This window comes from Bombina bombina, chromosome 2 (genome assembly GCF_027579735.1).
Source record: "Bombina bombina isolate aBomBom1 chromosome 2, aBomBom1.pri, whole genome shotgun sequence".
NCBI lineage: Eukaryota > Metazoa > Chordata > Amphibia > Anura > Bombinatoridae > Bombina > Bombina bombina.
The window spans coordinates 885,154,046-885,181,348 of record NC_069500.1 but is presented as its reverse complement, the minus strand read 5'-3'; the positions used below and the strand labels follow the sequence as shown (position 1 = coordinate 885,181,348).

General features: G+C 40.5%; 1 protein-coding gene across 2 annotated transcripts in view; it reads left to right on the top strand.

The window, feature by feature from the left end:
* The window catches only part of ELP1 (elongator acetyltransferase complex subunit 1), a 267,173-nt gene that overhangs the window by 120,831 nt on the left and 119,039 nt on the right, over positions 1–27,303 (top strand). For both annotated transcript variants that reach the window (XM_053703228.1, XM_053703227.1), the window contains exons 21-23: positions 10,460–10,538; positions 10,621–10,700; positions 24,713–24,850. In XM_053703228.1, the coding sequence (XP_053559203.1) occupies positions 10,460–10,538; positions 10,621–10,700; positions 24,713–24,850 (297 nt within the window). The remainder of the gene's footprint in view (positions 1–10,459; positions 10,539–10,620; positions 10,701–24,712; positions 24,851–27,303) is intronic.

The following is a 27,303-nucleotide window of genomic DNA, read 5'->3' as shown; positions in this document are numbered from 1 at the left end:
AACCTATTTCGTGCATTATTCCTGTCACTACAGCAGAGTGGTTCTGGTTCGAGGAACTAGAGAAGTCGCTTAGTAGAGAGACTCCGTATGAGGAGGTTATGGACAGAATTCACGCACTTAAGTTAGCTAATTCCTTTATTTTGGATGCCGCTTTGCAGTTAGCGAGATTAGCGGCGAAAAATTCAGGGTTTGCAATTGTGGCGCGCAGAGCGCTCTGGCTAAAGTCTTGGTCAGCGGATGTATCTTCCAAGACAAAATTGCTTAATATCCCTTTCAAGGGTAAAACCCTTTTTAGGCCAGAATTGAAAGAGATTATCTCAGACATCACTGGGGGTAAGGGCCACGCCCTTCCACAAGATAGGCCTTTCAAGGCCAAGAATAAGTCTAATTTTCGTTCCTTTCGCAATTTCAGGAACGGACCGGCCTCCAACTATGCAGCCTCTAGACAAGAGGGTAATGCTTCACAAACCAAACCAGCTTGGAAACCGATGCAAGGCTGGAACAAGGGTAAGCAGGCCAAGAAGCCTGCTGCTGCTACCAAAACAGCATGAAGGAGTAGCCCCTGATCCGGGACCGGATCTAGTAGGGGGCAGACTCTCTCTCTTCGCTCAGGCTTGGGCAAGAGTTGTTCAGGATCCCTGGGCACTAGAAATAGTTTCTCAGGGTTATCTTCTGGAATTCAAGGAACTACCCCCAAGGGGAAGGTTCCACATGTCTCACTTATCTTCAAACCAAACAAAGAAACAGGCATTCTTACACTGTGTAGAAGACCTGTTAAAAATGGGAGTGATACACCCAGTTCCAACTGTGGAACAGGGAATGGGGTTTTACTCAAATCTGTTCGTAGTTCCCAAAAAAGAGGGAACTTTCAGACCAATTCTGGATTTAAAGATTCTAAACAAATTTCTCAGAGTGCCATCGTTCAAAATGGAAACTATTCGAACGATTTTGCCTACAATCCAGGAGGGTCAATTTATGACTACCGTGGATCTAAAGGATGCGTATCTACATATTCCTATCCACAAAGACCATCATCAGTTCCTAAGGTTCGCCTTCCTGGACAAACATTACCAGTTTGTGGCTCTCCCATTCGGACTAGCCACTGCTCCAAGGATTTTCACAAAGGTACTCGGGTCCCTTCTAGCGGTTCTAAGACCGAGGGGCATTGCAGTGGCACCTTACTTGGACGACATTCTGATACAAGCGTCGTCTCTTTCAAAGGCAAAGGCTCACACAGACATCGTTCTGGCCTTTCTCAGATCTCACGGATGGAAGGTGAACATAGAAAAAAGTTCCCTGTCTCCGTCGACAAGAGTTCCCTTCTTGGGGACAATAATAGATTCTTTAGAAATGAAGATTTTCCTGACAGATGTCAGAAAGTCAAAACTTCTAAACGCTTGTCAAGTTCTTCACTCTGTTCCACGACCCTCCATAGCTCAGTGCATGGAAGTAGTAGGGTTGATGGTTGCAGCAATGGACATAGTTCCTTTTGCGAGAATTCATCTAAGACCATTACAACTGTGCATGCTGAAACAGTGGAATGGGGACTATACAGACTTGTCTCCAGTGATTCAAGTAGATCAGAAGACTAGAGACTCACTCTGTTGGTGGCTAACCCAGGATCACCTGTCCCAGGGAATGAGCTTCCGCAGACCAGAGTGGGTCATCGTCACGACCGACGCCAGTCTAGTGGGCTGGGGCGCGGTCTGGGACTCCCTGAAAGCTCAGGGTCTATGGTCTCGGGAAGAGTCTCTTCTCCCGATAAACATTCTGGAATTGAGAGCGATATTCAATACTCTCAGGGCTTGGCCTCAACTAGCAAAGGCCAGATTCATAAGATTCCAATCAGACAACATGACGACTGTTGCTTACATCAACCATCAGGGGGGAACAAGGAGTTCCCTGGCGATGAGAGAAGTGACAAAAATCATAGAATGGGCGGAGGATCACTCCTGCCACCTATCTGCGATCCACATCCCAGGAGTGGAAAACTGGGAGGCGGATTATCTGAGTCGTCAGGCATTCCATCCGGGGGAGTGGGAACTTCACCCGGAGGTGTTTGCCCAGTTGACCCAATTATGGGGCATTCCAGACATGGATCTGATGGCGTCCCGTCAGAACTTCAAGGTTCCTTGCTACGGGTCCAGATCCAGGGATCCCAAGGCGACTCTAGTGGATGCATTAGTGGCGCCTTGGTCGTTCAACCTAGCTTATGCGCTTCCACCGTTTCCCCTCATTCCCAGGCTGGCAGCGAGGATCAAACAGGAGAGGGCCTCAGTGATTTTGATAGCTCCTGCGTGGCCACGCAGGACTTGGTATGCAGACCTGGTGAATATGTCATCGGTTCCACCATGGAAGCTACCTTTGAGGCAGGATCTTCAAGAACGAGGCTTCTGTTGATCAGATATGTAAGGCAGCGACTTGGTCTTCCCTGCACACTTTTGCCAAATTCTACAAATTTGATACTTTTGCTTCTTCGGAGGCTATTTTTGGGAGAAAGGTTTTGCAAGCCGTGGTGCCTTCTGTTTAGGTAACCTGATTGGCTCCCTCCCTTCATCCGTGTCCTAAAGCTTTGGTATTGGTTCCCACAAGTTATGGATGACGCCGTGGACCGGACACACCAATGTTGGAGAAAACAGAATTTATGCTTACCTGATAAATTACTTTCTCCAACGGTGTGTCCGGTCCACGGCCCGCCCTGGTTTTTTAATCAGGTTTGATGAATTTCTTTCTTTAACTACAGTCACCACGGCACCCTATGGTTTCTCCTGTTTTTCTCCTGTCCGTCGGTCGAATGACTGGGGTGGGCGGAGCCTAGGAGGGACTATATGGACAGCTTTTGCTGTGCTCTTTGCCATTTCCTGTTGGGGAGGAGATATTCCCACAATTTATGGATGACGCCGTGGACCGGACACACCGTTGGAGAAAGTAATTTATCAGGTAAGCATAAATTCTGTTTTCTTTATCAAATGTGCTTCATTCTTGTGGTGCCCTTTGTTGGAGCAGTGCACTTATTGTGGCTAGCTGAACACATCTGGTGAGTCAATGGCAAGAGGCATATATGTGCAGCCACCAATCAGCAGCTAGCTCTGAGTAGTGCATTTAGCCTACCTAGATATGCTTTTCAACAAAGTATAGCAAGATAACAAAGCAAATTAGATAATAGAATTAAACTGAAATGTTGTTTAACATTACATGCTCTATATGTGAATTGTGAAAGTTTAATTTTGACTTTACTGTCCCTTTACCTTTTCCAGATTTCAAGCCTCCCAAATTAAATAAGACCCTTCTCTTTGCCAGGCTGTTGTTGTTGAGCATGCTCTTTTTTTTGTAGCCATCTGATAGTCCCCTAGACCTAGAGGAATAGAACCAAGGCTTCTACTTCAATTTCTTCAGTTTGAGACAAACCAGGCTGTTTTTAACTTCAATATTTCATTAGACATGTTAAAACTTATGATTTCCTAATGAAAACCCTTGACACAGTGTTACTGGATACATTATGGCATTTCCTACATCTACATCCCCCTTCAGCCTTCCAGCTGCCAATACTTCTGCTTTGCCCTGAGTCACCTCTATTTCAAGTCATGGTCATTCCATCTGGCTTAGCCTCAAGACCAGCAGTTCTCACAGTTATTCTTATTGCTTTTCTGGCTACTTTACAACCTTGGGGGGATGTTATCTCCCCCTTACTGCCCTCACATTTTCTTCACAGCTTATTCTTAATAAATAGCCAAAGAATCTACTCATGTGGTTCTGAACTTTTTCTGTTGTAGATTGCTCTCCAATCTGTCCAACAGTTTTGCCGTTTCTCTCGTTCAGAGAGGGATTGCCTGGTATTTTTCGGGGCTGGACTTCAGTTAAGTCAGGATCAGACTGATATGCTACTGGAAAGGTCTTCTCTGTGAAAGGCACATGTTGAGCAAAAAGAGGCTGCTTCTTGGGTGGTAACTAGCCATAGAACAAGCTATTATGCTATTGTTCGTTCTCAGGTTCTCTCTTTTTATTTATGCAAATTAACCTTTTTTTATGCCTGATTTCACCATGAGAACCCTCAACTCATTATCCTTCCTCTTGACGTCTTTGACTCCTTTGGCTGGTGGTGCAATGAGGCATGGTTTGTGTCTTGCCTGGGTTTTTGTCTCCACAGGTGATAGTTGTTGCATTGATGGGCTCCTCCCTTTGAATATCCTGGAGGTCCAGGCAATTTACTATTTTTTCCTCCAGTGCAAGAGTTAGACAGCATAGTTTCTTTGGAACATCTACAATCTCTAATTGAAATGTTTTATTATTTGCATGCAATCTCTTCTCTTGACCTTTTATTCATACTTTGGTTACACTGCTTACATTTTGAAGTTTAGGTACTTTTTACTTTTAACTGAAATTAGTGATTTGACAGTCATCCACAAATATGTTATGTTATGCTACAGTACAACTGTGTTGTAACAAACATTGATTTACCATTCTCTTATATCACAGTGGGACTTCTCTACTAAAAGAAATAGAAAAAATCTGTGATCTATTGTTTTGCAGAGTTAAAGGGACACTGTACTGATTATTTTTTCACTTTAATGTTTTAATTAACTACTGGAGTGCATTTTATCATTTGAAATAGCTGATTTTGCTTGTTATATCCCCATCTATATAATGGCCAAATAAGAGATAAAATTGGACATTTTCCTTCCACATTACTACAGATATATATGAATGTGATGCAGACGGTGTATTTTCCAACCTTTTATATAGTGTCTAATAATAAAGCTATGATTGTAGAAGGAAATTAACAGTTGCACAATCTGTGAATAAAGGTCAATAATTTTGTGTGTCCTTGTAAAACTAGCAATGTTAAAAAACAAACAAAATTTTTTGCTTACCTGATACATTTATTTATTTCCGGACATGGAGAGTTCATGACGTCATTCCAAGTACTAGTGGGATATTCACTCCTGGCCAGCAGGAGGAGGCAAAGAGCTCCCCAGCAGAGCTGTTAAGTGTCACTTCCCTTACCCATAACCCCCAGTCATTCAGCTGAAGGGAAATGGAAAAAGAAAATAACACAAAGGTGTAGAGGTGCCTAAGATTTAACAAACAAACTGTCTTAATTAAGGGTGGGGTCGTGGACTCTCCATGTCCGGAAAGAAAGAAATTTATCAGGTAAGCATACATTTTGTTTTCTTTCCTAAGACATGGAGAGTCCACAACGTCATTCCACTGATGGCTGAGCAGTAGACTGGAGAGAGAGGCAAGAAGAGAGAAGTTTGAATTTTCTTACCTCCATCAGAAAAATCTTCATAGATAGGGAATCTATGATGGTCCCTAAAAAACACACCCTTGTAGATGGAACAAGGGAACTCTTCTCCAGATTCACTTTCCATCCGTCGGAACATAGAAAAGACAACAAGGTCTCTGTATGAGATTTTGCTAGCTGAAAAGATGACACCTGAACCAAGATGTCATCCAGGTAAGGAACCACTGCAATTCCCTGAGACCTGACTACTGCCAAGAGTGCCCCCAGAACCTTTGTGAAAATTCTGGAAACCGTGGCAAGGCCAAACAGAAGAGCAAAAAATTGAAAGTGCTTGTCTAGAAAAGCAAATCTCAGAAACTGGTAATGATCCCTGTGAATGGGAACATGAAGATACTCATCCTTCAGGTCTATGGTGGTCATGAACTGACCCTCTTGGACCAAAGGAAGAATGGGCCGAATGGTCTCCATCTTGAAGGACGGTACCCTGAAAAACGTATTGAGACATTTTAGGTCTAAAATGGGACGAAAGGTTCCCTCTTTTTTGGGAACCACAAACCGATTTGAATAGAATCCTAGACCCTGTTCCTTTACTGAAACTGGAACAATTACTCCCAGGGAAGAAAGATCCTGAATGGATCTTAAGAATGCCTCTCTGTTTACCTGATCTGCAGATAATCCTGAGAGGAGAAATCTGCTCCTGGGAGGACAAGTCTTGAATTCTATTTTGTAACCCTGAGATACTATGTCCACAGCCCAAGGGTCTGAGACATTGCGTATCCAAGCTTGACGAAACAAGGAAAGTCTGTCCCCCACTTGATCTATTACCGGACCAGGGGCGGACCCTTCATGCTGACTTAGTCTCAGATGAAAGCTTCTTTGACTGCTTCCCCTTATTCCAAGTCTGATTGGGTCTCCAAGAGGACTTGGACTGCTCTGGCTTGGAGGAGAAAGACTTTTTGACCCTTGAAGTTATGAAAGGAACGAAAATTTGTATTTTGACATCCCTTAGGTCTATTCTTCTTACCCTTGTCGCTTACCTGTAATTATCTCCGCCAGACCAGGGCCAAACAGGGTCTTGCCCTTGAAAGGTAGCGACAAGAGCTTGGACTTGGAGGTAACATCAGCTGACCAAGATTTTAACCACAGAGCCCTGAAGGCTAGAACAGTAAAAACAGGCATCTTGGCTCCCAGTCTAATGACTTGAATGTTGGCATCATAGATAAAGGAATTAGCCAGCTTGAGAGCCTTGATCCTATCTTGGATCTCCTCTAATGAAGTCTCTTCTAAAATTAGCTCGGACAAAGCATCACACCAATAAGAAAGCATCACACCAATAAGATGTTGCGCTTGTTACCGTAGCAATACAAACATCAGGCTGCCATTGTAATCCCTGATGAACATACATTTTCTTCAAATAAGCCTCAAGCTTTTTATCCATGGGATTCTTAAAGGAACAGCTATCGTGGTTTTCTTGGCCAGAGTGGAAATAGCTCCTTGCACTTTAGGCACAGTGCGCAATGGGTCCCTAATGGAGTCAGCAACAGGAAACATCTTCTTAAAAACGGGAGAAGGGGAAAAGAGAACCCATGGACAGGAAATATTTCCACAGCAGATGGAACATCATAGTATTTATTAAGCTTACTAGATTTTTTAGGGTTGACAGCGACTGGAGAGTCGGAGTCATCCAAAGTAGCTAGTACCTCCTTTAGAAGTAAACAAAGGTGTTCAAGCTTAAATCTGAAGCTTACTTCTTCAGAATCAGTCAAAGGATGTATACTGTCCGAATCTGAGATCTCATCCTCAGAAGCTACCGAGGTATCCTCCTCCTCAGACTTATGGGGGAGGTCAACCTCGCAGCAGAAGATGGGACAGACTACTAACAGAAAAATGTTTTGATTTCCTCTTGCGCTTCCCCATCATGGGAAAAGCAGATAAAGCCGTAGATACCGTAGAAGATATCTGTGCAGCAAAATCTATTGACAAATACACTCCTCCAGAAGGCTGAGAGGAACCGCAGGGCGCTGTATGTGAAGCCATTGAGGCTTGGGACGTTTGAGGAGAAAGCTGTGGCATATCCTCAACAGCATCATCCTGGGGACATTGGGCTCAGAAGGCAGTAATTTATCTTTAAACTTAAGCATCCTAGCTAAACATGCATAGGCTAAACAATTTGGGCCTCCAAACACTGTAAACATTTATTAAGAGAAACAGACAAATCCCCAAAAGAAACGGAATAAAAGATAACTTGAAAATGACTACTTTCACTTTAAAAAGGAAAAAGTTTTGTTAGAGCGCAAAAATGCTAACAGAAAAATCAGTAAAAAACAAAGTATGTGCCTTTACACCTCAGCCAGCCTGAGGATCCCTAACTGAACCTTCACCAATGTTCAACAAACTCCCCTGCAGATCGGTCAAATGAGCCATTACAGAATAGAAATGACGCCGCTCCGAATCTCAAACGGAAGGGCGGGGAGTCACATGACCGGCAGGAAAAGAAACTGCACAGCAGAGTAAAAAGCACGCGTTTCTTATAATCCCTCAGATACCGACAGAGAGAAAAAGATGTTGCATTTTCTTCCTCCATAATAAAATACTTAGACTGTCATCTAATAAATATAAAATTGAACCCCAGAGATATCGTCCCAACACAGTAAGGGAAGCTATTAACCCCTTAGTCTCCACACATACACAAGTGCCTGCACACTGCCCCAAGAAAATCCTATACCAAGGATTACATATGTCCCAAATTAGTAATGCAGAAATAATTTTCCCAAGTGCAAGTCTCCCATACCTAGAAAACAAAAGCACTTACCTGCAAATTCAGCTGTCGGGCAGGAAGACAGCTCACAAGTTGTGAAAGGACACATACTCCTTACAGAGACCTGTAGAAAAATAAAGAACAGAGTAACCAACTGTTGGCTTTCTATAACTAGGGTAGCAATTATGTTAGAAAACAAAGCAAGGACAACCTCACCACTTTCTATCTGCTTAAAAGCCACCACTACTCTTACTCAAGAGATTGACGTGGACACAGCCAATCCTTGCTTGCAGGGAAAAGTACCCATTAAAGGAATAAAAAAATCTTTAGAGACCAACTTCACGTCCTCCATTGACAGAGGCAAAGAGAATGACTGGGGGTTATGGGTAAGGGAAGTGACACTTAAAGGGACATTATACACTCAAAAAAATATTGGCTAATTAAATCAAATGTTTGATTTAGAGAAAGTTTGTAATTAACATGCATAAGCTATTTTGCTTTTTCTTTTAGCAGCATATGAATCTGAACGTAATACCTATTACTTATACAGATAAGGTTTTTACCTCCCTCCCTAAGTAGTGTGCTTACAGCCAGCCGTCATGCTGGAGCTGTTTGTTTCATCGGCAGTGTTTTATGCAAATGTAGGGGAAAAAAAAGCTATGTTTTCTATATAGCACCAGGGCCCAGGTACTGAAGGGGCCCATATAAACCAGTCTATACATAGGCATGTGCAGAATATGTACAATTCTAATGCAGGGAAAACTTTTATTAGTGCAGGTTGTAGGTCCATCTATCTATTCTTAAAATCATTATACAGAGCAGCATGAATATTATTACTAATTCTTACTACGGAGTTATTTTTTGTGTGGTGGGGGCAAACATTTTTTGCACCAGGGCCCTCTGTAAAGTAGGTCCGCTACTATATGGCACACATGAACTAACTCCCTCTAGTTGTGGGAAAAATGTCAAAATGCATTAAGATAAGAGGCAGCCTTCAAGGGCTAAGAAATTAGCATATGAGCCTACCTAGGTTTAGCTTTCACCTAAGAATACCAAGAGTACAAAGCAAAATTGATGATAAAAGTAAATTGGAAAGTTGTTTAAAATGACATGCCCTATCTGAATCATGAAATATTTTTTTTACTAGATTGTCCCTTTAAATGCATTGGAAAGAATAATGGAGGTTGCATTACTCTTAAAAGAAAAAGTGAATTAAAATAAGTAATCTGAAGTGTCACAAGTATTTATAGGAAAGTCTGTATTAATTGAAAAATACATTGTATGGTATATGAAATCCAATTCTGGTCCACTACTGGAAAACACATATTTTCTCACATGTATTACACTAACTTGTTTCAACTAATCACAATAAAAATAACAAATTGGACGGTCTGCTTCAGTCAATAACATTTAGGGAAAACAATCATCTTTCAAGCTGGTCATAATGTAGTTAGGTCTTCTGCAAGATACAATATATATATTTCTATCAAATGATTGTGAGCGTTCACAAATGTTTGATTATACTTTTCATTGTGATTTTTCATTGTAATTTTTCCTACGGTTTCACTTTCATTATTTAGAGTGGGTCCCTTAAATGACCAGTAAACACAGTAGATTTGCATAATCAACAAATGCAAGATAACAAGACAATTTCAAATGAGTAGTAGATTTTTTTCTAAAAAGTTTAAAAGTGATGTATATTTCCACTCCCCCTGTACCATGTGATAGCAATCAGCCAATCACAAATGCACATACGCATAGTCTGTGAATTCTTGCACATGCTCAGTAGGAGCTGGTCACTCAAAAAGTGTAAATATAAAATACTGTGCACATTTTTTTTAATGGAAGTAAATTGGAAAGTTGTTTAAAATTACATGCTGTATCTGAATCATGAAAATGTAATTTGACCTGAGTGTCCCTTTTAAAGTGATTGTAAAGTTGAATGAATAAGTTCCCGTTTTTTAAAAATACTATAAAAAACAGGGGCACTTTCATTCATTAAAATTTACATTGAAATTTTTTTTTTTTAAAAATACCTACCTTTTTCTTTAGGAAAAACAGACCGGCGATCCTCCACCCGCAGCTCCTCTGCACAGTAATGACGAAACCGGCCTTCTCCAATCATTGTGAGCACCCCAAGGCATCCAGCTCGTGAGGCCCTGCAACGATTGGAGGAAGCCAGTTTTGTCATCGATATGCTAAGTACAGCATGAGGATTGCCGGTCTGGTTTCCCTAAAGAAAAAAAGTAAGTATTTAAAAAAAAAAATGCTTCAATGTAACTTTTTATGAATTAAAGTGCCCCAGTTTTTAATATTATTTTTAAAAACCGGGCACTTCATTCAAATGTACATTCACTTAAAGAGAATTATGTGTAATTGAGATTATTGTACTTAAGCAAATACATTTGTGCTTTCTTGAAGTGGTGTTTAATAAATGTAATTATGTTCCCTTCCAGTTTGTTGTTTAGAGAGGCTTTTGAGTGTATGAGAAAACTCCGGATCAACTTGAATTTAATTTACGATCACAATCCAAAGGTATAATTTTTTATTTTTTATTTATATTGTAATAAGTAAATTAAAACTATGGATTGTAGCTAATAAGTCTTATATCTTTTAGGTATTTTTGGAAAATGTGGACCTTTTTGTAAAGCAGATAGACACTGTAAATTACATCAATTTGTTTTTAACTGAACTAAAGTAAGTATGTGAAAAGACCCAAGATTGTGTGTTTTATAACTATAGTTTGTGTGCACATATTTCTTCTGTTAAGTGTGATCAGTCCACGGGTCATCATTACTTCTGGGATATTACTCCTCCCCAACAGGAAGTGCAAGAGGATTCACCCAGCAGAGCTGCATATAGCTCCTCCCCTCTACGTCACTCCCAGTCATTCTCTTGCACCCAACGACTAGATAGGATGTGTGAGAGGACTATGGTGATTATACTTAGTTTTATATCTTCAATCAAAAGTTTGTTATTTTAAAATAGCACCGGAGTGTGTTATTATCTCTCTGGCAGAGTTTGAAGAAGAATCTACCAGAGTTTTTGTTATGATTTTAGCCGGAGTAGTTAAGATCATATTGCTGTTTCTCGGCCATCTGAGGAGAGGTAAACTTCAGATCAGGGGACAGCGGGCAGATGAATCTGCATAGAGGTATGTAGCAGTTTTTATTTTCTGACAATGGAATTGATGAGAAAATCCTGCCATACCGATATAATGTCATGTATGTATACTTTACACTTCAGTATTCTGGGGAATGGTACTTCACTAGAATTACACTGTAAGAAATACATAAAGCTGTTTAATAACTAGAGATTATGTTTAACGTTTTTGCTGGAATGTAAAATCGTTTTCATTTGCTGAGGTACTGAGTGAATAAATGTTTGGGCACTATTTTTCCACTTGGCAGTTGCTTAATCTGTTTTCTGACAGTTTCTGTTCTCCCTCACTGCTGTGTGTGAGGGGGAGGGGCCGTTTTTTGGCGCTTTTACTACGCATCAAATATTTCAGTCAGCAACTCATTGTATTCCCTGCATGATCCGGTTCATCTCTACAGAGCTCAGGGGTCTTCAAAACTTATTTTGAGGGAGGTAATTTCTCTCAGCAGAGCTGTGAGAATTATAGTTTGACTGAGATAAAAAACGTTTATTCTGTAATTTGTTTCCTGCTTTCAGAATTTGTTATCTTTGCTAATGGGATTAAACCTTTGCTAAAGTTGTGTTGTTTACAAGGATTGAGGCTATAACTGTTTCAATTTATTAATTTTCAACTGTCATAGATCTTCTGTGCTTCTTAAAGGCACAGTACGTTTTAATATTATTCTAATTGAATTGTATTTCCAAGTTGCAAGTTTATTTGCTAGTGTGTTAAACATGTCTGATTCAGAGGATGATACCTGTGTCATTTGTTGCAATGCCAAAGTGGAGCCCAATAGAAATTTATGTACTAACTGTATTGATGCTACTTTAAATAAAAGTCAATCTGTACAAATTGAACAAATTTCACCAAACAACGAGGGGAGAGTTATGCCGACTAACTCGCCTCACGTGTCAGTACCTACATCTCCCGCTCAGAGGGAGGTGCGTGATATTGTAGCGCCGAGTACATCTGGGCGGCCATTACAAATCACATTACAGGATATGGCTACTGTTATGACTGAGGTTTTGGCTAAATTACCAGAACTAAGAGGTAAGCGCGATCACTCTGGGGTGAGAACAGAGTGCGCTGATAATATTAGGGCCATGTCAGACACTGCGTCACAGGTGGCAGAACATGAGGACGGAGAACTTCATTCTGTGGGTGACGGTTCTGATCCAAACAGACTGGATTCAGATATTTCAAATTTTAAATTTAAACTGGAAAACCTCCGTGTATTACTAGGGGAGGTGTTAGCGGCTCTGAATGATTGTAACACAGTTGCAATACCAGAGAAAATGTGTAGGTTGGATAAATATTTTGCGGTACCGACGAGTACTGAGGTTTTTCCTATACCTAAGAGACTTACTGAAATTGTTACTAAGGAGTGGGATAGACCCGGTGTGCCGTTCTCACCCCCTCCGATATTTAGAAAAATGTTTCCAATAGACGCCACCACAAGGGACTTATGGCAAACGGTCCCTAAGGTGGAGGGAGCAGTTTCTACCTTAGCTTAGCGTACCACTATCCCGGTGGAGGATAGCTGTGCTTTTTCAGATCCAATGGATAAAAAGTTAGAGGGTTACCTTAAGAAAATGTTTGTTCAACAAGGTTTTATATTGCAACCCCTTGCATGCATTGCGCCGATCACGGCTGCAGCGGCATTCTGGATTGAGTCTCTGGAAGAGAACATTGGTTCAGCTACTCTGGACGACATTACGGACAGGCTTAGAGTCCTTAAACTAGCTAATTCATTCATTTCGGAGGCCGTAGTACATCTTACTAAACTTACGGCGAAGAATTCAGGATTCGCCATTCAGGCACGCAGGGCGCTGTGGCTAAAATCCTGGTCAGCTGATGTTACTTCTAAGTCTAAATTGCTTAATATACCTTTCAAAGGGCAGACCTTATTCGGGCCCGGGTTGAAAGAGATTATCGCTGACATTACAGGAGGTAAAGGCCATGCCCTGCCTCAGGACAAAGCCAAAGCCAAGACTAGACAGTCTAATTTTCGTTCCTTTCGTAATTTCAAAGCAGGAGCAGCATCAACTTCCTCTGCACCAAAACAGGAAGGAGCTGTTGCTCGCTACAGACAAGGCTGGAAACCTAACCAGTCCTGGAACAAGGGCAAGCAGACTAGGAAACCTGCTGCTGCCCCTAAAACAGCATGAATTGAGGGCCCCCGATCCGGGATCGGATCTAGTGGGGGGCAGACTTTCTCTCTTCGCCCAGGCTTGGGCAAGAGATGTTCAGGATCCCTGGGCGCTAGAGATAATATCTCAGGGATACCTTCTGGACTTCAAATACTCTCCTCCAAGAGAGAGATTTCATCTGTCAAGATTGTCAACAATCCAGACAAAGAAAGAGGCGTTTCTACGCTGCGTACAAGAGCTCTTGTTAATGGGAGTAATCCATCCAGTTCCACGATCGGAACAGGGACAGGGGTTTTACTCAAATCTGTTTGTGGTTCCCAAAAAAGAGGGAACTTTCAGACCAATCCTGGACTTAAAGATCCTAAACAAATTCCTAAGAGTTCCATCGTTCAAGATGGAGACTATTCGGACAATTTTACCTATGATCCAAGAGGGTCAGTACATGACCACTGTAGATTTAAAAGATGCTTACCTTCACATACCGATTCACAAAGATCATTATCGGTACCTAAGGTTTGCCTTCCTAGACAGGCATTACCAGTTTGTGGCTCTTCCATTCGGATTGGCTACAGCTCCAAGAATCTTCACAAAGGTTCTGGGTGCTCTTCTGGCGGTACTAAGACCGCGGGGAATCTCGGTAGCTCCATACCTAGACGACATTCTGATACAAGCTTCAAGCTTTCAAACTGCCAAGTCTCATACAGAGTTAGTGCTGGCATTTCTAAGGTCACATGGATGGAAGGTGAACGAAAAGAAAAGTTCACTCGTTCCACTCACAAGAGTTCCCTTCCTGGGGACTCTTATAGATTCTGTAGAAATGAAGATTTACCTGACAGAGGACAGGCTAACAAGACTTCAAAGTGCTTGCCGCACCCTTCATTCCATTCAACACCCGTCAGTGGCTAAATGCATGGAGGTAATCGGCTTAATGGTAGCGGCAATGGACATAGTACCCTTTGCACGCTTACACCTCAGACCACTGCAACTGTGCATGCTAAGTCAGTGGAATGGGGATTACTCAGACTTATCCCCTTCTCTGAATCTGGATCAAGAGACCAGAAATTCTCTTCTATGGTGGCTTTCTCGGCCACACCTGTCCAGGGGGATGCCATTCAGCAGACCAGACTGGACAATTGTCTTCTAGGTTGGGGTGCCGTCTGGAATTCTCTGAAGGCTCAGGGACAATGGAGTCAGGAGGAGAGTCTCCTGCCAATAAACATTCTGGAATTGAGAGCAGTTCTCAATGCCCTCCTGGCTTGGCCCCAGTTGACAACTCGGGGGTTCATCAGGTTTCAGTCGGACAACATCACGACTGTAGCTTACATCAACCATCAGGGAGGGACAAGAAGCTCCCTAGCTATGATGGAAGTATCAAAGATAATTCGCTGGGCAGAGTCTCACTCTTGCCACCTGTCAGCAATCCACATCCCGGGAGTGGAGAACTGGGAGGCGGATTTCTTAAGTCGTCAGACTTTTCATCCGGGGGAGTGGGAACTTCATCCGGAGGTCTTTGCCCAAATACTTCGACGTTGGGGCAAACCAGAGATAGATCTCATGGCGTCTCGACAGAACGCCAAGCTTCCTCGTTACGGGTCCAGATCCAGGGATCCAGGAGCAGTCCTGATAGATGCTCTGACAGCACCTTGGGACTTCAGGATGGCTTACGTGTTTCCACCCTTCCCGTTGCTTCCTCGATTGATTGCCAGAATCAAACAAGAGAGAGCATCAGTGATTCTAATAGCACCTGCGTGGCCACGCAGGACTTGGTATGCAGACCTGGTGGACATGTCATCCTGTCCACCTTGGTCTCTACCTCTGAAACAGGACCTTCTGATACAGGGTCCCTTCAAACATCAAAATCTAACTTCTCTGAAGCTGACTGCTTGGAAATTGAACGCTTGATTTTATCAAGACGTGGGTTTTCTGAGTCAGTTATTGATACCTTAATACAGGCTAGGAAACCTGTTACCAGAAAGATTTACCATAAGATATGGCGTAAATACCTATATTGGTGTGAATCCAAAGGTTACTCTTGGAGTAAGGTTAGGATTCCTAGGATATTGTCTTTTCTACAAGAAGGTTTAGAAAAGGGTTTATCTGCTAGTTCATTAAAGGGACAGATCTCAGCTCTGTCCATTCTGTTACACAAACGTCTGTCAGAAGTTCCTGACGTCCAGGCTTTTTGTCAGGCTTTGGCCAGGATTAAGCCTGTGTTTAAAACTGTTGCTCCACCATGGAGTTTAAACCTTGTTCTTAATGTTTTACAGGGCGTTCCGTTTGAACCCCTTCATTCCATTGATATAAAGTTGTTATCTTGGAAAGTTCTATTTTTAATGGCTATTTCCTCGGCTCGAAGAGTCTCTGAATTATCAGCCTTACATTGTGATTCTCCTTATTTGATTTTTCATTCGGATAAGGTAGTCCTGCGTACTAAACCTGGGTTCTTACCTAAGGTAGTTACTAACAGGAATATCAATCAAGAGATTGTTGTTCCTTCTTTATGCCCAAATCCTTCTTCAAAGAAGGAACGTCTACTGCACAACCTGGATGTAGTCCGTGCTCTAAAATTTTACTTACAGGCAACTAAGGAATTTCGACAAACGTCTTCTCTGTTTGTCATTTACTCTGGGCAGAGGAGAGGTCAAAAAGCTTCCGCTACCTCTCTTTCTTTTTGGCTTCGTAGCATAATTCGTTTAGCTTATGAGACTGCTGGACAGCAGCCTCCTGAAAGAATTACAGCTCATTCTACTAGAGCTGTGGCTTCCACTTGGGCCTTCAAGAATGAGGCCTCTGTTGAACAGATTTGCAAGGCTGCAACTTGGTCTTTGCTTCATACTTTTTCCAAATTTTACAAATTTGACACTTTTGCTTCATCGGAGGCTATTTTTGGGAGAAAGGTTCTTCAGGCAGTGGTTCCTTCTGTATAAAGAGCCTGCCTATCCCTCCCGTCATCCGTGTACTTTTGCTTTGGTATTGGTATCCCAGAAGTAATGATGACCCGTGGACTGATCACACTTAACAGAAGAAAAGATAATTTATGCTTACCTGATAAATTCCTTTCTTCTGTAGTGTGATCAGTCCACGGCCCGCCCTGTTTTTAAGGCAGGTAAATATTTTTTAATTTATACTCCAGTCACCACTTCACCCTTGGCTTTTCCTTTCTCGTTGGTCCTTGGTCGAATGACTGGGAGTGACGTAGAGGGGAGGAGCTATATGCAGCTCTGCTGGGTGAATCCTCTTGCACTTCCTGTTGGGGAGGAGTAATATCCCAGAAGTAATGATGACCCGTGGACTGATCACACTACAGAAGAAAGGAATTTATCAGGTAAGCATAAATTATGTTTTTCCAGCTTAGTTTCAGTACTCCTTCATAAAAAAATGAGTTTCTTATAATTTATGTAACATCCATGGCCGCCTAATTTTAAAAATAAATGCCTGATAAAATATGAACGTATGTCAAAAGCCATAGCCACTCAACAGAATCGTAGATTTTAATTAATTTCCCTAAAAATATGTAGAATAGGTTGATTAAGCTTTCAATTTAAAATCATATTGTTTTTAAAATAATTTCACATTTTTAGATTTTAACCTCATATTTGTCACCTCTTAGTAGTTTGATAAAAAAAGTTTTATTATTGTAGCTGCCTTTTATAAGCTTAAAGGGACAGTAAACTAAAAAATGTTTCTCATTTTAAAAGATAGATAATCCCTTTATAACCCATTCCCCAGTTTTGCACAGAAAACATGGTTATAATAATACACTTTCTTTTGCATGATGTACAGAGTCCACGGATTCATCCTTACTTGTGGGATATTGTCCTTCCTGACAGGAAGTAGCAAATAGAGCACCACAGCAGAGCTGTCTATATAGCTCCTCCCCTAACTCCACCCCCAGTCATTCTCTTTGCTGGCTCTAAGCTGGAAGGGTAAAGAGAAGAGGTGATAAACTGTTAGTTTTTATTTTATCTTCAATCAAGAGTTTGTTATTTTTAAATGGTACCGGTGTTGTACTATTTACTCTCAGGCAGGACATAGATGAAGAGTTCTGCCTGGAGGATGATGATCTTAGCATTTGTAACTAAGGTCCACTGCTGTTCCCACAGAAGCTGAGGAGTACAGGAAAACTTCAGTGTGAGGAACGGTTCTTGCTATACAGCAATGAGGTATGTTCAGTCATTTTTCTGCAGAGACTGTTAACTCAGAAAGGCTGACAGTATCCCCATTAGGGGAAGGGTAAGCAGTAATCCTAGTGTGAAAGAGGCTTTACTAGCTTGCATAAAGGGCTAAGTTTTTTGGGGAACCCCCTCTTAGAATGTGTCCCACTTGTACTGATATGTCTATAAATTGCAAACAGCATATTTTGACTTATAAAAGTTTGGCATTAGATGATTCTCAGACAGAAGGAAATCAGGTTTTGCCATCTAGTTCTCCCCAAGTATCACAACCGGTAACGCCCGCACAAGCGACGCCAAGTACTTCTAGTAATTCTTTCACCTTGCAAGATATGGCTTCAGTTATGAATACTACCCTCACAGAGGTTTTATCTAAGCTGCCTGGGTTGCAAGGGAAGCGCAGTAGCTCTGGGTTAAGAACAAATGCTGAGCCTTCTGACGCTTTAGTGGCCGTATCCGATATTCCCTCACAATGTTCTGAAGTGGGGATGAGGGATTTGCTGTCTGAGGGAGAGATTTCTGATTCAGGAAAGATGTTCCCTCAGACAGATTCAGATATGACGGCATTTAAATTTAAGCTAGAACACCTCCGCTTATTGCTCAGGGAGGTTTTATCGACTCTGGATGATTGTGACCCTGTTGTAGTTCCAGAGAAATTGTGTAAAATAGACAAATATTTAGAGGTTCCTGTTTACACTGATGTTTTTCCGGTCCCTAAGAGGATTTCGGACATTGTTACTAAGGAGTGGGATAGACCAGGTATTCCGTTCTCTCCCCCTCCTGTTTTTAAGAAAACGTTTCCCATTTCTGACACCATAAAGGACTCATGGCAGACGGTCCCTAAGGTGGAGGGAGATATTTCTACCCTGGCTAAGCGTACAACTATACCTATTGAAGACAGTTGTGCTTTCATTGATCCTATGGATAAAAAATAGAGGGTCTCCTAAAGAAAATTTTTGTTCATCAAGGTTTTCTTCTTCAACCTATAGCGTGCATTGTTCCTGTAACCACTGCGGCTGCCTTTTGGTTTGAGGCTCTAGAAGAGGCTCTTCAGATAGAGACCCCACTAGATGATATTTTGGACAGAATTAAGGCTCTTAAGTTGGCTAATTCTTTTATTACAGACGCCGCTTTTCATCTTGCTAAATTAGCAGCTAAGAATTCAGGTTTTGCCATTTTAGCGCGTAGAGCGTTATGGCTTAAGTCCTGGTCAGCTGATGTGTCATCTAAATCTAAGCCTTTGACCATCCCTTTCAAAGGTAAGACCCTATTCGGGCCTGCACTGAAAGAGATCATTTCGGACATCACTGGGGGGAAGGGTCATGCCCTCCCTCAAGATAAGTTGAATAAGACAAGGACCAAACAAAATAATATTCGTTCCTTTCGAAACTTCAAGGGTGGTCCCACTTCCACTTCCCCTGCTGCAAAGCAAGAGGGGAACTTTGCTCAATCCAAACCAACCTGGAGACCTAACCAGGTTTGGAACAAGGGTACGCAGGCCTAAAAGCCTGCTGCTGCCACTAGGACAGCATGAAGGGGTAGCCCCCGATCTGGGACCGGATCTAGTAGGGGGCAGACTCTTTCTCTTTGCTCAGGCCTGGGCAAGAGACATTCAGAACTCCTGGGCCGTAGAAATTGTAACCCAGGGGTATCTTTTAGATTTCAAGGATTCTCCTCCAAGGGGGAGATTCCATCTTTCTCAATTGTCTGTAAACCAGACAAAAGAGAGAGGCGTTCGTTCGCTGTGTAGAAGACCTTCTTACCATGGGAGTGATCTGCCCAGTTCCGAAAGCAGAACAGGGACAAGGTTTCTACTCAAATCTGTTTGTGGTTCCCAAAAAAGAAGGAACCTTCAGACCAATTCTAGATCTCAAGATCCTAAACCAATTCCTAAGGTTTGCCTTTCTGGACAGGCATTACCAGTTTGTGGCTCTTCCCTTCGGGTTGGCCACGGCGCCAAGAATCTTCACAAAGGTGTTAGGGTCCCTTCTGGCGGTCTTAAGGCCGCGGGGCATAGCAGTGGCGCCTTATCTAGACGACATCTTAATTCAAGCGTCGACTTTCCAACTTGCCAAGTCTCACACGGACTTAGTGTTGGCCTTTCTAAGATCTCATGGGTGGAAGGTGAACATGAAAAAGAGTTCTCTTATTTCTCTCACAAGAGTTCCATTCCTGGGGACTCTGATAGATTTGATGGACATTCATCAGGTTTCAGTCGGACAACATCACGACTGTAGCTTATATCAATCATCAGGGTGGAGCAAGGAGTTCCTTGGCGATTATAGAAGTTTCCAGGATAATCCGATGGGCAGAGACTCACTCTTGCCATCTATCAGCGATCTATATCCCAGGGGTAGAGAACTGGGAGGCAAATTTTCTAAGTCGTCAGACTTTTCATCCGGGGGAGTGGAGCTCCATCCGGAGGTGTTTGTTCAACTGGTTCAGCTATGGGGCACACCAGAATTGAATATGATGGCGTCTCGTCAGATCGCCAAACTTCCTTGTTAAGGATCCAGGTCCAGGGACCCTTAGGCAGTACTAATAGATGCTCTAGCAGTACCCTGGTCGTTCAACCTGGCTTATGTGTTTCCACCTTTCCCTCTCCTTCCGCGTCTGATTGCCAGAATCAAACAGGAGAGAGCTTCAGTGATTTTGATAGCACCTGCGTGGCCATGCAGGACTTGGTATGCAGACCTGGTGGACATGTCATCTCTACCACCATGGACTCTGCCACTGCGACGGGACCTTCTAATTCAAGGTCCGTTCAAGCATCCAAATCTACTTTCTCTGCGGCTGACTGCTTGGAGATTGAACGCTTGATTTTATCAAAACGGGGTTTCTCTGAGTCGGTCATAGATACCTTTATTCAGGCTTGAAAGCCTGTCACCAGGAAAATCTATCATAAGATATGGCGTATATATCTTTTTTGGTGCGAATCCAAAGGCTACTCATGGAGTAAGATCAGGATTCCTAGGATTTTGTCCTTTCTTCAAGAAGGATTGGAAAAAGGGATTGTCAGTTAGTTCCCTAAAGGGACAGATATCTGCTTTGTCTATCTTATTGCACAAGCGTCTGGCTGATGTCCCAGACATTCGGGCTTTTTGTCAGGCTTTAGTTAGAATCAAGCCTGTGTTTAAACCTGTTGCTCCACCATGGAGTCTAAATTTAGTTCTTAATGTTCTTCAGGGGGTTCCGTTTGAACCCATGCATTCCATAGATGTTAAGCTTTTATCTTGGAAAGTTCTGTTTCTAGTTGCTATCTCTTCAGCTCGAAGAGTTTCTGAACCATCTGCATTACAATGCGACTCGCCTTATCTTGTTTTCCATGCTGATAAGGTGGTTTTACGTACCAAACCTGGGTTCCTCCCTAAGGTTGTTTCTAACAGTAATATCAATCAGGAAATTGTTGTTCCTTCTCTGTGTCCTAATCCTTCTTCTAAGAAGGAACGTCTGTTGCACAACTTGGACGTGGTTCGTGCCTTGAAGTTTTATTTGCAGGCAACCAGAGATTTTCGCCAATCATCTTCTTTGTTTGTTGTATGCTGTAAAGCATAGAGGTCAAAAGGCTACGGCTACCTCTCTTTCCTTTTGGCTGAAAAGCATCATCCGTTTGGCTTATGAGACTGCTGGACAGCAGCCTCCTGAAAGAATTGCAGCTCACTCCACTAGAGCGGTGGCTTCCACATGGGCTTTTAAAAATGATGCTTCTGTTGAACAGATTTGTAAGGCTGCGACTTGGTCTTCGCTTCATACCTTTTCCAAATTTTACAAATTTGATACTTTTGCTTCTTCGGAGGCTATTTTTGGGAGAAAGGTTTTGCAAGCAGTGGTGCCTTCCGTTTAGGTTTCTGTCTTGTCCCTCCCTGCATCCATGTCCTAAAGCTTTGGTATTGGTATCCCACAAGTAAGGGTGAATCCGTGGACTCGGTACATCATGCAAAAGAAAACAAAATTTATGCTTACCTGATAAATTTCTTTCTTTTGCGATGTACCGAGTCCACGGCCCGCCCTGTCTATTTAAGACAGATAGTATTTTTCCTATGAAAACTTCAGTCACCTCTGTACCTTATAGTTTCTCCTTTTCTTCCTTGGCCTTGACTGGGGGGTGGAGTTAGGGGAGGAGCTATATAGACAGCTCTGCTGTGGTGCTCTCTTTGCTACTTCCTGTCAGGAAGGACAATATCCCACAAGTAAGGATGAATCCGTGGACTCGGTACATCGCAAAAGAAAGAAATTTATCAGGTAAGCATACATTTTGTTTTTTACTTCTGTGATTACCTTGTTTCTAAGCATCTTCTGGCGGCCCCCTGATCACATGACTTTAAATGTATTATCTATTGACCTGCATTTAAGCCAATTAGTGCTGTGTTGTTAGAATCCACGGGCATCAGCACAATGTTATCTATATGGCTCATATAAACTAGCTTCCCCTGTTGTGAAAAGCAAATACAAAAGCATGTGATCATGGGGCTGTCTTTAGGGACTTAGAAACAGACAGAAATTTAGAGGTTTAAAGGGACATGAAACCCATATTTTTTCTTTCATAATTTAGAAAGAGCATGCAATTTTAAGCAACTTTCTAATTTACTTCTATTATCTAATTTGCTTCCTTCACATGATATTCTTTGCTGAAAAGCATATATAGATAGGCTCAGTAGCTGTTGATTGGTTGCTACACATAGATGCCTCATGTGATTGGTTCACCAATGTACATTTCTATTTCTTCAACTAAGTATATCTAAATAATGAAGCAAATTAGATAATAGAAGTAAATTTGAATATTGTTTAAAATTGTATTCTCTATCTGAACCATGAAAGAACATTTTTGGGTTTAATGACCCTTTAAAGTTTATAAAGTATATTAATATAACAATATTTTTTGTGCAAAGCTGGGGAATGGGTAGTAGAGGCATTATCTATCTTTTTAAACAATAACAATTGTTGTGTTGACTGTCCCTTTAAAGACACGTTACTGTGAGAAAGAAATACATTTATGATAAAAAAATTAGTGTTTCTCGAACCTAAGATCTGCTCACCAGAGTAACTGCTCTGTAAGCAGTTACCATTCAGCTACTACTTTTTGCTTTCATATGCATGGTAAAAAAAAAAAGACAAAAATGAACAGCCAATCAGCATCATTAATGCTTTACCGTGGTCTTGAGGGATTTTGCCATAATCTTGCAAAATTTCTGTCTGCATATGCCAGATGCGCACTCTCTTGTAAGTGCCAGAACCTGATTGGATGTTAATTCCTCTATAATTGGATATGGCTACTGAGAAAATTTTGAGGTAAAATATGTTTGCTTTTTACATAGAGATGTTCACGCTGCATCAATTTTAAGTGATCTTGCATTTGGGTAATGTCCGTTTAAAGGCTCACTGTACTCACAAATGTTCATATCAAAGCACAAATGCTAATTAGTTTAGGCAAAACCAAATGTTTATGTACTGCTCTTTTATATGGATAATCGAAAAAATTGGAGTTAAATGTGTCTTTAAGATCTGTTAAACATATACAGTAGAATTGCATAATGAGCAGATGCACAATAAAAAAACAATGCAAAAGCACTGCATTTCAAATGATTAGTTTTTTTAGTTTTTTGACAAATTTCAAAATTAGTTCTATTTTCCTTCCTCTGCATCATGTGACAGCCATCAGCCAATCACAAAATGCTTATACATGTGTAATGTGAATTCTTGCACATACTCAATAGGAGCTGTTTCCTCAGAAAGTGTGTATATAAAAAGATTGTGCACATTTTGATAATGGAAGTGAATTCAAACGTTGTTTATAATTGTGTGCTCTATCTGAATCATGAAAGATAAATATTGACTGTGTTCCTTTAAGCTCCACTGATTATGTTTAGGGATGCACTTACATTTTATGTATACTTATGACATTCCCAACATTAGTGATTTCAAAATAGTGTGATTCAACTGTTGTAGAAAGTGTGTTCCTAAAAGCTGCTTAAAGGGACATAATACTCATATGCTAAATCACTTGAAACTGATGCAGTATAACTGTAAAAAGCTGACAGGAAAATATCACCTGAGCATCTCTATGTAAAAAGGAAAATATTTTACCTCACAATCTCCTCAGCTTAGCAGAGTAAGTTCTGTGTAAAAAGTTATACTCAGCTGCTCCCAGCTGCAGGTAAAAAAAAATAAAAAAAAATGAAGAAATGAACAGCAGCCAATCAGCATCAGCAGTGCTGAGGTCATGAACTCTTACTGTGATCTCATGAGATTTGACTTAACTCTCATGAGATTTCATAGTAAGCTTCCTTTACCTGATTGGTGAAATAATATGAGAGTGCACGAGGCTCATCCTTTCAGCTGTCCCAGGACAGACATACAAATATGCTACTTAGAAATCCTTTAAAATGGGAGGTGGTTACTGAGGAACTTTTGAGGTAAAATATCTTTCTTTTTTACATAGAGATGTTCAGGTGATATTTTCTAGTCAGCTTTTTACAGCTATACTGCATCACTTTCAAATGCTTCAACATTTGGGTATTATGGCCCTTTAAGATGAAGCTTTGATTCATAAAAAAAAGACCATGAGCAATTCACATTGCAGTCAGACCTCAGCTGCTATGACATTCTTAGACTTCCAGACACTGAGAATCACTGAAAATAATTATTTAGTAATATATCAGACATAGTATTATGATTTAAAGTGAAGGTCCATTTTGATGAATTAGTGCCCGGTTTTTAATAAACCTATTATAAACAAGGGTAGTTTAATTCATCAAAATTGACATTTCACTGTTTTCTTCAAAAACTTACCTTTTAACTGAATGCCGCTCCAGCGATTCCCCCGGCCGTTTAAAGCCTCTGCAGACGTCAGAAATGACGAATTGGGCTTCCTCCAATCACAGCTCCCCCCCCCCGGGGGAATCTTGGCCTGATGCAACGCTGTGTTGTAGGAAGCCGGATTCGTCATTTTGGACCCGCAAAGGCGGCTTGCGACGGGCGGAGGAAGTGCTGGAGCGGCTGCCAGGATTAAAAGGTAAGTTTTTGAAGAAAACAGTGAAATGTCAATTTTGATGAATTAAAGGGCCCTTGTTTTTAAAAGGTTTATTAAAAACCGGGCACTAATTCATCAAAATGGACCTTCACTTTAATAGATTTATGGGCATGTTTAATGCATATATCTAATTCTAAAGACTATGGTTTTATACCCTAAAGTATTGCTTTTGTATTCATATATTTTTGGTTTAATAGCTCTTGTAATTTTATTTACAGGAAAGAGGACGTAACAACCACAATGTATCCTTCTCCTGCACTTCCTTCTCAGAATACCTGTCAAAGCCAACAAGCTAAAAAAGTTGATATTGTTTGTGATGCAGTGAGAGCTGCCATGGAAAGACTGAATCCTCAAAAGTAAGAACAGGCATTCAGTTATCAGAATCTTGGCATTGAGCAAAGCCATATTTAAAGGGACACTAAACCCAAAATATTTCTTTCATGATTCAGGTAGAGAATACAATTTTAAACAACATTCCAGTTTACTTATATTATGTAATTTGCTTCATTCTTTAGATATCCTTTGTTGAAGAAATAGTAATAAACATGGGTGAGCCAATCGCACAGGGCATCTATGAGCTGCCACCAATCAGCAGCTACAGAGCCTGTCTAGATATGTTTTTAGCAAAGGATATGAAGAGAATGAATCAAATTAGAAAATAAAGATAAATTAGAAAGATGTTTAAAATGACATGCTTTCTAAATCATGAAAAAAATTGGGTTTCATGTCCCTTTAACCATGTTTAGTGATTATTGTTAAACATTCAGCATTCTATCCATCATCTTTTGTTTGTAGTCAGCAGATTGCTTAGTAGAGCTGTCTAGGCAGCGCTTCAAAACATATCTGATCTCCAAAATAAGGTTCTGTTTTGTTTTAGTTTTTTTTCACTTGTGAAGGATATATATTTTCATGGTTTGTTTGGGATTTTGTTGAATTAGTTAGCTAGTAAGTTTTATCATTGTATTTTTTTGCTGTTACAACAGCCCCTCTTCACATGCTCTCTTGCTAGTAATATTAAAGGGACATTAAACACATTTAGGCCAAGATTACAAGTGAAGCCCTATTGAAATTGCAGGGTGCACTATCAGTTTTGCCGGCCCGCACTCAGAATAGCGCACCATCTGGTATTACAAGTAAATGATACAAGCTCAACACTTTTACAACTTTTTAAAATTTCACCCATTTAGCACAACTGGAGACCTGAAGTAAAGAAATTTTAGGGCTAGAATAAAAGTATAACAAAACACATGTAATATATTTTAAAATAAAGTATTACAATATGGGTCAGATTACAAGTGGAACGGTATTTAACTAGAGCGTTAACTGCGCTAGAAGTAAGCTTTTTGCATGTGTCAGGTTGCGCTCGTATTGTGAGTTGAAAGTAAACAGTTTTTTTGCTCGTGCACTTACCCGACAAGCACAATAAGACGACCTTAGAGTAATGTGTGTGCGATAACCTATTCCCCATTAAAGTTAATTAAAAAGCAAAAAAAGTGTGTGGGGGGGAACCTAACACCCAACTCACGCGGAAGCCCGATTGCATATTCTCACGTGCGCTCACCTGACATGAAAATATGAATATTTCACATTCAAATGTTCTTCACATAACAGAATATATTCTATTTATTCATAAATAAATAAATATATATATATATATATATATATATATATATATATATATATATATATATATATATATATATATATATATATATATAAAATCTGATGGTATTTTTGTACAATATATATCTATGCCTATATTTATAGATGATTATATATAGGTATATATATATATATATATTTAGAAATACATAGAGCATATTCTGCTATGTGCAGAACATAAGAATGTGAAATATGTACAGTAAATACATAGTTAAAACCTTTATTAAATATGTTTTTACATGTTTTAATATATTTAACTGCAAAGGGCTTCAATCCGCTTCTATATACAGTATGTCTGTATATATGTACATATGTATTTGTGTTTTATGTGTATATATGTCTAAATACACATTTACATAAATACATATGAACACACATATATTATATTTATATATACATATCCATCTTAAGACATCTATATGTATGTATCTCTATGTTAAAGCTCTTTGCCTCCCTTTTTTTTTTTCTAACACTTGAGACCTCATTCTTTGAACCCTTATAACTTGTGTGCAATTTTTTTGTAATAGTTTTTATCAGATAGTGTTATGATTGTAACTGTACTTTCTAATGTGTTTTTTGACACTTTTTTGTTGTTGTGTGAAAGGACGCAGTATTCATTCATTCCAGCATAAATCGCGATTGCGCTCAAGCGATCGCATTTACTTTCAACTTGTAATACGAGCTGAAATTCCAACCCGCACAAACACCAGCAATATACCCATTATCGCTTGCGTATTACTGTTAGCGCTCCACTCATAATCTGGCCATGTGTTTACTAGTCAAGGGTTAATAGCTACTAGCCCAAGGGAAAAAGTTACTAGTCCACTCAATGTTAAAGATAGGAAAAAGTCAAATTTGTAAGTCATCCCCTGCAATTTCTAAGTTGTCCGGGACTAGTAAACCACTAGAAATTTCAAGTCTTGTATATGTATGTACAGGGAGTGCAGAATTATTAGGCAAGTTGTATTTTTGAGGATTAATTTTATTATTGAACAACAACCATGTTCTCAATGAACCCAAAAAGCTCATTAATATCAAAGCTGAATAGTTTTGGAAGTAGTTTTTAGTTTGTTTTTAGTTATAGCTATTTTAGGGGGATATCTGTGTGTGCAGGTGACTATTACTGTGCATAATTATTAGGCAACTT